We start from the raw sequence: 10,053 nt of genomic DNA, 5'->3' as shown, positions 1-10,053 counted from the left end.
CAGAAGAATCTGAGTTGGAAGAAGTACAGCCAGAATGCTCCTTAGAACTAAGGATGGGGACACTTTTTCTCACATACTTTGGAAATGTTATCAGGAGGGACCAGTCCCGGGAGAAGGACATCATGCTTGGTAAAGTAGAAGGTCAGCAAAAAAGACGAAGACCATCAATGAGATGGACTGACACAGAGGCTACAACAAGGAGTTCAAACAGCAATGCCTGCCTCTGAGGAAGGTGCAGGACTGGGAAGCGTTTCATTCTGCTGTACACAGGGTCACCATGAGTTTGAACCAACTCAACAGCATCTAACAACAACAACAACAGCAGTTTTAAAAAGCAGTACCAAAATAAATGCTCTGAAGGATCTGTGTGTGAAAGGTTTAAAAAATATTCTTTTAACAAGTTAACATTTGTAGAGAAATATACTGAGAAAGACCCATGCATTGTCTACTTCAACAAAGAAAATGACATCTTCATTCTCTCCATACTTTACTTCATATTACAAATTTTGTGCTACAGACAGATGATATGTTAATTTTATTTTCATTACATAAATCGGGGAAGAAACATATAATCAGATTCAAATATATGACAAAGCATTTAGGGAAGTGTGTTTTGTTTTCAAACAGAAAATTTTCTGAACTCCATTTTCAAAACTGAAACAGACCCAGCTGAAAGCACTAAGTTGGCTTCTTTCTTATTTAGAATATGTCCTGGTTCTCACGGATGTACCAATACATGGATGAAACAAATTCTGTCTCATAACGTCAGCACTCCAGATGCTCCAAAAAATCATGTTCAACACTTTCTTCCAGTTGTTCCAAAACCCTAGGACTAACTGTGACAATATCCTCTAAGAATGGAGGTGCTGGGGGTTCAGCAGGAAGTTTACTTTGGGTTTTAAAAGCGCAATTTAGAGTCTTGAAGAATGGCATCAGTTGTCTAATGCTGGAAACAGAATGTTGGCGCAGAAGAGGAAATTCATTCTTCACAGTTATCTCATCAGAGCTGTTAATTTCCTGCAAATAAAAATCCATTAAAAAAAGATATGGTTATAAAAAGGGGGGACGAGTAATGATTTGACAAGGGTCATACATGCAGTAAAACATAAAAGATCTGTTCTTTATGAAAATTCATTCTAAGTACTAGCTATAGGAAAATACTCAAATTTTAGGTTGTCAGTTAACATTTCACATCAGGTTTCCACCTAGAGCCCAATCCCACCCAAGACCCTAACATTCCTCCTTGACGGCTCTTCCTCTTTTTAGATTAAAAACTTAACAGGAAGCTGAGAGGTAAAACACTTCTGCAAGACTGTGATACCCAGGAAGCTTCACCTTTTAGCAACTGGGATAAGAAAGCAACGTGTGTGACAAACAATAAAAGAAAATAAAGATGGAATTTATAACTCTTTCCAAGTTTTCAAACTCAGATAAATCTTGAAAAATATCCCATATCAGTAAAATCAGGCATCATATCTATGTGGGGCCTCAAAAAGTCCTTGGAAAATGGAATTAAAAGATAAATCATAGGATCAAAGTGACAACAGCAACTGGAAAGGTTAGATAGGAAGCTTAGGGGGCAGTGAGTTTTTTCACAGGAGAGGAGCAACTCCAAAAAGGAAGGTGTGGCTGGCTGTACAACTTGAAGAACGTAATCAACATCATTGAATTGTACGTGTAGAAATTGATGAATTAGTATATGTTCTAACTGTACATATTTTCACAACAAAATTAAAATATTATGAAATGTCTTACTCACTACTCAGGCCTCATTTCCTATCCCAACTTCAACCTTGGACAAAATTTTTAAAAGGGAAAAATTTACCCCATATTTTAACTTTAGAAGTTGTAGTATCCTAACAGTATGGGGTTTGCATTCTTGGTGATGTTCCTCAAGCTCCAACAGGAAGGCAGAACCGTCTGTGTCCACTTCTGGAACAAATGCCCACCTATAACTGGAAGGAAAAACCTGAAGTCAGGAAGGATATGGCTCTGAGATCACTTTTCCTGAAATTTCTTAACAGTTTTGTTGAGATATAACTCTGACTGTATTCAATTCCTCCATTTAAATGTACAATATTCAATGTCTTTTATTAATTAAAAATTGTGCCTATATCACCACAATCTATTTTAGAATACTTTCATTAACCAAAGAATTCTTGCTCCCCTTATTTATTACCCCTAAGCCTATATCCCTGCAAGCCCTAGGCAATTACTAATCAAATTCTGTCCCTGTAGATGTGTCTTTTGCACAATTTATATAATTGGAATGGCATAAAGCTGAAGAGCTAGAAAATGCTTTTAAGGACGAAGAGGCACTGGAACTACCTGATAAAGAATTCAGGAGGATGTTACCGAGTTACATCCAAATGTTTCACAGAAAGGTTGAGGAAAATAAGGAATAATTTAGAAAAGCACTATAGGAACAATCAAACAAAACAAAATACAGCATTGGAGACAATACAAAACCTCCAAACAGAGGTCCAGATGATTAATACTAAAATATCAGAAATGGACAATACACTGAAAGGGGAAAGGAGTAGAACTGAACCAATGGAAACCAGAATTGGTGAACTTGAAAATAAATCTCTCAATACTGGAACGAGAGAAGAACAATCAGAAAAAAGGGTGTGGGACAACATGAAGAGGAATAATCTACCGGTGATCAGAATTCAAGAGCAGAAAGACTCAAAGAAAACCACAAAAAAGATAGTCGAAGAGCTGCTCAAAGAAAATGACCTTAGCATCATGAAGGAGAAGATAAGCAAAAGAAGCTGAACGAACACCAGGCAGGATAGACCCCAAAAGAAAATCACCAAGACATATCATATTCAAAGTCTCAAAAATGAAAGATAAGGAAAGAATCCTGAAAGCAGCTTGAGGAAAATGAAATGTTACCTACAAAGGAAAACCAGTAAGGTTAAGCTCTGATTTCTCAGCAGAAACCATGTAGACAAGAAGACAATGGGGGACACATATAAAAATTCTAGAAGAAAAATACTGTTAACCAAGAATCATATACCCAGCAAAGCTGTCCATCAAATATGACAATGAGATTAGAACATTTAAGGATAAACAAAAATTAAAGGACTTTGTATAAGCCAAGCCAATGCTCCAAAATACACGAAAGGGAGTTCATTGGATTGAGAACCACCAAGAGCATGCAACAACCAGAATTCAGTCCAGGTATGGAAGTGTCCAAAGTAGATCTGGGATACCAGTCTATGATCAGCACAACTACAAAATGAAGGAAGGGAAAAATATAGTTACAGAGTTCCAGGTGATGATGTCATCAGGTAGATTACAGGATAAAACAGACAGTTTTAAAATGAGGAAGAAATTAATAAAATACAGGGTAAACTCAAAAGAAATACATGTTCACATCAAATTAAGAAGAGGAAACCCCAGGAAGATTTTGAAAACATTAAAACTATGATGAAATTAACAGGAAAAAGTACAAAAAAAATGAACTCAGAACAGGAAAGCATGAAGAACAAAGAAACCAGCAGCACCACACACACACACACACACACACACACACACACACACACACACCCCAAAATGACAGCAATTAATCCATACCTATTGACAATTACACTGAATGCTAATGGTTTAAATACCACTTTCAAAAAAGGACAGACAGGTGATACCACGTTCGACACTGATAAGGGAAAGTGAGGGAAAAACAGCAATGAAGCGGTAAGCTAAGCCCTATAACGTTCAATAGACTTCTGTGAACCCGGGTGAAGACCTGGTTAGCCAGCAGTGTGGCAAGACCTGGGGACTCTTGGGCCCAGAGTCAGTGACATAACCACAGAGGACTAGAGTGGAGAGCGAAGCGTCCAGCTGATAAGAAGAGAGGGCATATGCATAAGAACACCCACACTTGCAGATAATACCCACTTATCTTGTCTTCAGTGACTGGATGATCAGAACTCAACCAAAAGTAAAAAGAAGAGGGAAAAAAAAAAGTATTTTCATACAATTTGATGAACTTGACCTATACCTATGGAAGCAGTAGCTCAAAAGAGGGAACAAGTCCTTACAGCAAGAATCATTCCCACCCCCCTCCACACACAGAATAGACAGGGATGGGCAATTTGGACATTGGCTACTCAAAATGGGGGGTGGGGAGCTACAAAGGCAAGAAGTGACTGGCTTACAAGCTTTCAAGAGGGAACCTAGATCCAGAGGGCCTGGAGGAAGGTAGAATCTCCAGTGAGTAGTATTCAATCTGACTAGGCGGAGCTGATGCAATGAAATGCAGACGGGTCTCTTGTGATACAATAGTGAATAATTGTTATCAGGACTGTTTATGAGGGTTGGAAATGTAAAGGTAGATGTTTTATAGCAAGGAGGGGAGTGATTAACTTTTCAGTCTAGGAGCTGAGGTCCCTAGGACCATCAAGGGAGAAGAGCAGAGAGTGGGACCCTACCCAGAGAAGCAGTGATGCCTGAAATGGAGCCAGAGATGATGACGTGGAGCGATGGAGCAACTGGAGACTTTAGATCCAGAGAGGGAGAGCGACTGTGTGCTGAAGACCTGGGGGGTATGGGGGAAGGATTGCATGGAGGTGCCTGTAACCATGGCAATGAGATGATATACGATAGATTGAATGTAAAACTAATGTTCTCCCATGTAAACTATCACATAATTCACAATAAATCTTTTTTTTTTTTAAAAAAAAAGGACAAACAGAACAATCAGAAAGAAAGTCAACAAAGACACAGAGGAACTAAACAACAAAATCAATCTCAAAGATCTATACAGAATATACAACCCAATAAACATTCTTTCCTAGTACACATGGAACATTCTTCAGAACAGACCATGCTTTAGGTCACAAAGTAAGTCTCGATAAATTTAGAAACATCCAAGTACTACAAAGCATCTTCTCAGATCAGAATACTATAAAATTAGAAATCAATCATAGGAAGATCAAGGAAATAAAACACATGTATGGAAACTGAGTAACACACTGCTTAAAAGCTACTGAGTAGTAGAAGAAATGAAAAAATGAAGTAAAAAAATTCCTAGATACAAATGAGAATGAAAACACAATATACCAAAACCTTTGGGACACAGCAAAAGCAATGCTGAGAGGGCAATTTATAGCAATAAACACACACATCCCAAAAGAAGAAAGAACAAAACACAACACATTAATACAACATCTCCAACAATTAGAGAAAGACCAGCAAAGTAAGCCCAGAATATCCAGAAGAAAAGAAATAATAAAGACTAGAGCAGAAATAAATGAAAGAGAAAACAGATAAACAATAGAAAGTATCAACAAGACAAGAAGCTAATACAATCAACAAACCATTGACAAATCTAACAAAAGAAAAGAGAGAAAATGCAAATAATATGCATAAGAAACCATATGGGTAACATCACAGCAGAACTAATGAAAATACATAGGATAATAACAGAATATTATGAAGAATTATACTTGAACAAATTTGAAAACCTAGAGGAAATTCTACACATTTTTAGATAAACATGACATATCTAAAAACACAGTTAGTAAAAAACTTGAACAAACCTATATCAAAAGAAGAAATTGATCAGGTCATTAAAAAACTCCAACAAAAAAAAAGTCCAGGACCATATAGCTTTACTGGTGAATTTTACCAAACATTCATTGAAGAGATGATACCAATTTTTACTCAAACTAATCCAGAATAAACAAAAGGATGGAAAACTGTCCAATACATTTTATGAAGCAAGCAAAAGCCTCATACCCAAACTACAAAAAAATCAATAAAAAAGAGAATTATAGATTAGTGTCCCTCATTTGCAAAGATGCAACAATTCTCAACAAAATTCTAGCCAATAGAATTCAACAATGTACCAAAAAAATAATTCATCATGATCAAGTGCGAATCATACCGGGGATGTAAGGGTGGTCTAATATTAGAAAAACAACAAATGTAATCCAACATATAAATTTAAAAAAGGAAAGAATCACATGATCATATTGATTGATCAGAAAAAGCATTTGACAAAATCTAACAGCCATTCTTGAAAAAACACTCAATAAGTAAGAATTTAAGGGAAATGTCTCAACATTATTAAGAGCACCTATGCAAAACCAACAGCCAACATCACTCTCAATGGAGAGAAACTGAAAAGCATTCTTTTTGTGAACAGCAACCAGACAAGGATGCCCTTTATCACCACTCCTAGTCAACATTGTGTTGGAAGTCTTAGCGCTATAAGGCAAGAAAGGGAAACTACAGGCATTCAAATTGGCAAAGAAGTAGTAAAATTCTCTCTATTTGCTGATGACATAGTAATATACATAAAAAATCCCAAGGACTCAGAAAAAAAAAATGATTGGATTAATTCACTGGACTACAAAGTCATTTGAACTTAAGGTTGGCAGTTCAAGCTTACCAGCTGCTTCCTGGAAACCCTATACAGGGTCTCTCTGGGTTGGAACTGACTTGATGGCACTGAACAACAACAACTGGAAGATTCAGCAAAGTGGCAGGGTACACGATCAATATACAAAAATCATTTAGATTCCTCTATACTGATAAAGACAGCTCTGAAAAGGAAATTAGGAAAACAATATCACTTACAATAGCCACACAAAGGATGGAATTTGTTGTTGTTAAGTGCTGTCTAGTCAGTTTTGACTCATGTATAGGGTTTTCCGAGGAGCAGCTGGTGAACTTGAACTGCTAATTAGTAAAAATTCTACCCAGAGAAACACAAGAGCTACACAAAGAAAACTACAAAGCACTACTACAAAACACCAAAAATGATTTACAAAAATGGTAGAATACACCCTGTTCATGGACAGGCAGGCTTAACATCGTGAAAATGTCCATACTGCCCAAAGCAATCTTCAGACAGAACACAATCCCAATCCAGATTCCAATGACATTTTTAAAGAGATGGAAAAAACAATCATGAACTTTCTGTGGAAGGGCAAAAGAATCCTCGGGTAAGCTAAACACTACTTAAGAAGAAAAACAAAGTTGGAGGACTCTCACTTCCTGATCTCAAAATTTACTACGCAGCCACAGGGGTCAGAACAGCCTGGTACTGGTACAATGAAAGATACATAGATCAAAGGAACAGAACTGATAACCTAGAAGTAAATCCATCCACATACAGTCAACTGATCTATGACAAAGGTCCAAAACCATTCTCTTAAATGGAGAAGAGATAGTCTCTTCAAGAAATGGTGCTGGCAATACTGGAAACTGATTTGCAAAAGAATGAAGGAAGACCAATATTTCACACCATATTCAAAAACAAACTCAATATGGATTAAAGACCTAAATGGAAAACCCAGAATTATAAGGATCATCACTGAAAAAACAGGGACAGACTTAGGAGCTCTAATACATGGCATACATAGGCTATCAAACATTGCAAAACACACATAAACAATAGAAGACAAAATAGATGACAGGGACTTACTGAAAATTAGACACTCATGTACATCAAAAGATTTCACCAAAAGAGCAAAAAGAGAGCCCACAGACTAGGGAAAATTTTTGCAATGACATATCAGACCCTGGACTAATCTCTAAAATTTATAGAAAACTATAACACCTCTACAAAAGAAAGACAAACAACCCAATTTAAAAAATGGGCACCAGACATGAACAGACACTTCATCAGGGAAGATATTCAGGCAGCCAAAAACATATGAAGAAATGCTCAGTCAGGATTATTAACTATTACAGAGATGGACATCAAAACAACAATGAGATATCATCTCGAGACACCAGCATGAACAACAAAGTTAAAACAAAAATAGAAAACAAATGCTGGCAGGGTGTGGAGAGATTGGGATCCTTCTACATTGTGGGTGGGACTGTAAAATGGTTCAATCACTCTGGAGAATGGTATGGTGCTTCCTCAGAAAGTTCGAAATACATTACCCAGAAAGCCTTCTACTTGGTATTTACCCACAAGAAATATGAACCAGAACATAAGTAGATATATGCACATCAATGCTCATAGCAGCATTATTCACAATAGCAAAAAGATGGAGACAGCCTAAGTGCCCATCCACTGAAGAATGGATAAACTGTGGTACATACACACAATGGAATATTATGCTACCTTGAAGAATAAATAACAAGGAAGCTGCAAGCTACCGCGTAACATGGATGAACCTTGAGAACATTATGTTGAGTGAAATTAGTCAGTCACAAAAAGAGAAATACTGCATGATACCATCATTGTAAAAAACCTAAGAAAAGATTTCCATACTAAAAGAAACATTCTTTGATGGTTACACAGGATGGAGTGAATGGAGAGCAATTCACAGGTTAGAGGGCAGACACATGTTAGCCTGGGTGACAGGGAAGGCAATATAAAAGGAGGCGGAGGGCACTACACAAAAGGGAGGGTAGCAGATGAACAATGAAGATAGACGAGGCCTTAAGAGAAGTACGCATAGCCTAAATGGGAAAGTGGTAAATAGTAATTAATACACAACCTTGGAACAACCGTGTTCTGTGATACAGGGATCAAGACATAGTCTGAATGGGTAAAGGAGGGGATAAAATGTTCAGGTGTTTGACCATCTTGTGGATGTTGGTTTCCCCTGCCTACTATTGTAAAATAGACATTTAAGTGTGATAGAAATGAATACAGGGAATTGTGATTACAGAAAGCTTGCAACCTGTCTTAAGCCAATAACTGACTGGATTTGCTGAGGGGAGAATTAGACTTTGCTCAGGGAAACAGGCTTCCTATTAACTCTTTATAAAGTATGGGGCCTTAGTTGGAATCCTGAGCCCCACTCAGCTTCTCACTTGAAAAGACATGCAGACCAGCCCAGAACTGCTGGGAGAACAGGAGAATCTTATTGAAAGAAAGACCTGAAGAACAAAAGTGGAATGTTTGGCTGTCATAAGGAAGCTGTTTGCTTTGGGGCATCAAGACAAAAAAAGTCTGCCCTACAGAGAAAAGAGGAGGGTAAGGTAGAATTCCCACTGAATAGTTTTCCTCTTCTCCAGGTGGATCTGGTGAAAGGGGATGGGGGATAATGCTGATACAATTTTATGATCCAATTGTGAATAATTGTTAGGAGGATTAATTGTGATTGCACAATTATAATTGTAGAAGATGTGTAACTGAAAGGGGGAATAGTTAATCTTTCATTTCAGGAACAAAGAGGATCCCAGGACCAACAAGGAAAAGCATGAGCGAAGCGTGAGAGCCTACCTAGAAATGCGGCAACAGCAGAGATGGTGGTAGAGGCAATGGCATGGAGAGATACAGCAGCTGCAGACTCTAGGCCCACGAATTGAGTAAGGCTTTGTGCCTGTAGGCAGGAGGCTGGCTTGTAGAATATGCCCTTAGGGCATTTAAACAAATATTTATTTTTTGTTTTGTAAGGGTCCATCAAGTATTTTTGCTTTGTTCATTTGTGAAATATAAGATGTAAAAGGGAAGCCACATACAGGGAGAAAGTAGGATAACGTTGCAGGGAGGGGGTCGTAATCACTGAGATGAAATAAAGTGCATAATTTGTTGAATGTAAAGTTGATGATTCTATCTGTTAACCTTTACTCAATTCACAATAAAACATTTCTAACAAAGAGTCTCAAAATACATAAATCAAACCCTAATAGAACTGAAGAAAATAAGTAAGTAAATAGAACTGTGTAACATTTGGTTCTTTGTGACTGACTTCTTGACTTAGCATCATGTTTTCAAGGTTCATCTTTTTGGCATCAGGTATTAGTACTTTATTCTTTCCTTTGAGTGAACAGTATTCCACTGTATGAGTTTACCATGTTTTATTTACACCATTTTTCACACATACTATGCACGCACACAATGTGCATCGCTCACACAGAAAACTTAATATCTAAGAAGGTTGTGTGGCTTGCAAAAAACATGCTATCCACACTTCAGCTGATGGCCATTTGGGTTGTTTCTCTTTTTTGGGTCCTTAAAAATAATGCTGCTGTGAACAGTGATGTTCATTGAAACTCACTTTAAAAAAAAAATGTTTTATTATGAATTATGTGATAGTTTACATGGGAGAACATTAGCTTTACATTCGTCCTATC

The 10,053-nt window shown here is 37.3% G+C and overlaps 1 protein-coding gene across 1 annotated transcript in view; it reads right to left on the bottom strand.

Moving 5' to 3' along the window:
- Positions 1–765: 765 nt before the first annotated feature.
- Positions 766–10,053, bottom strand: part of DOPEY2 (dopey family member 2) — a 170,156-nt gene continuing 160,868 nt past the window's right edge. Inside the window, exons 35-36 of the mRNA XM_006862564.1 lie at positions 1,826–1,955; positions 766–1,017 (exon numbers count right to left, since the gene is read on the bottom strand). Of these exons, the coding sequence (XP_006862626.1) occupies positions 766–1,017; positions 1,826–1,955 (382 nt within the window). The remainder of the gene's footprint in view (positions 1,018–1,825; positions 1,956–10,053) is intronic.

This window comes from Chrysochloris asiatica, unplaced genomic scaffold, assembly GCF_000296735.1.
Source record: "Chrysochloris asiatica unplaced genomic scaffold, ChrAsi1.0 scaffold00049, whole genome shotgun sequence".
NCBI classification, from domain to species: Eukaryota; Metazoa; Chordata; class Mammalia; order Afrosoricida; family Chrysochloridae; genus Chrysochloris; species Chrysochloris asiatica.
This window is presented reverse-complemented; position numbering and strand designations above follow the sequence as displayed.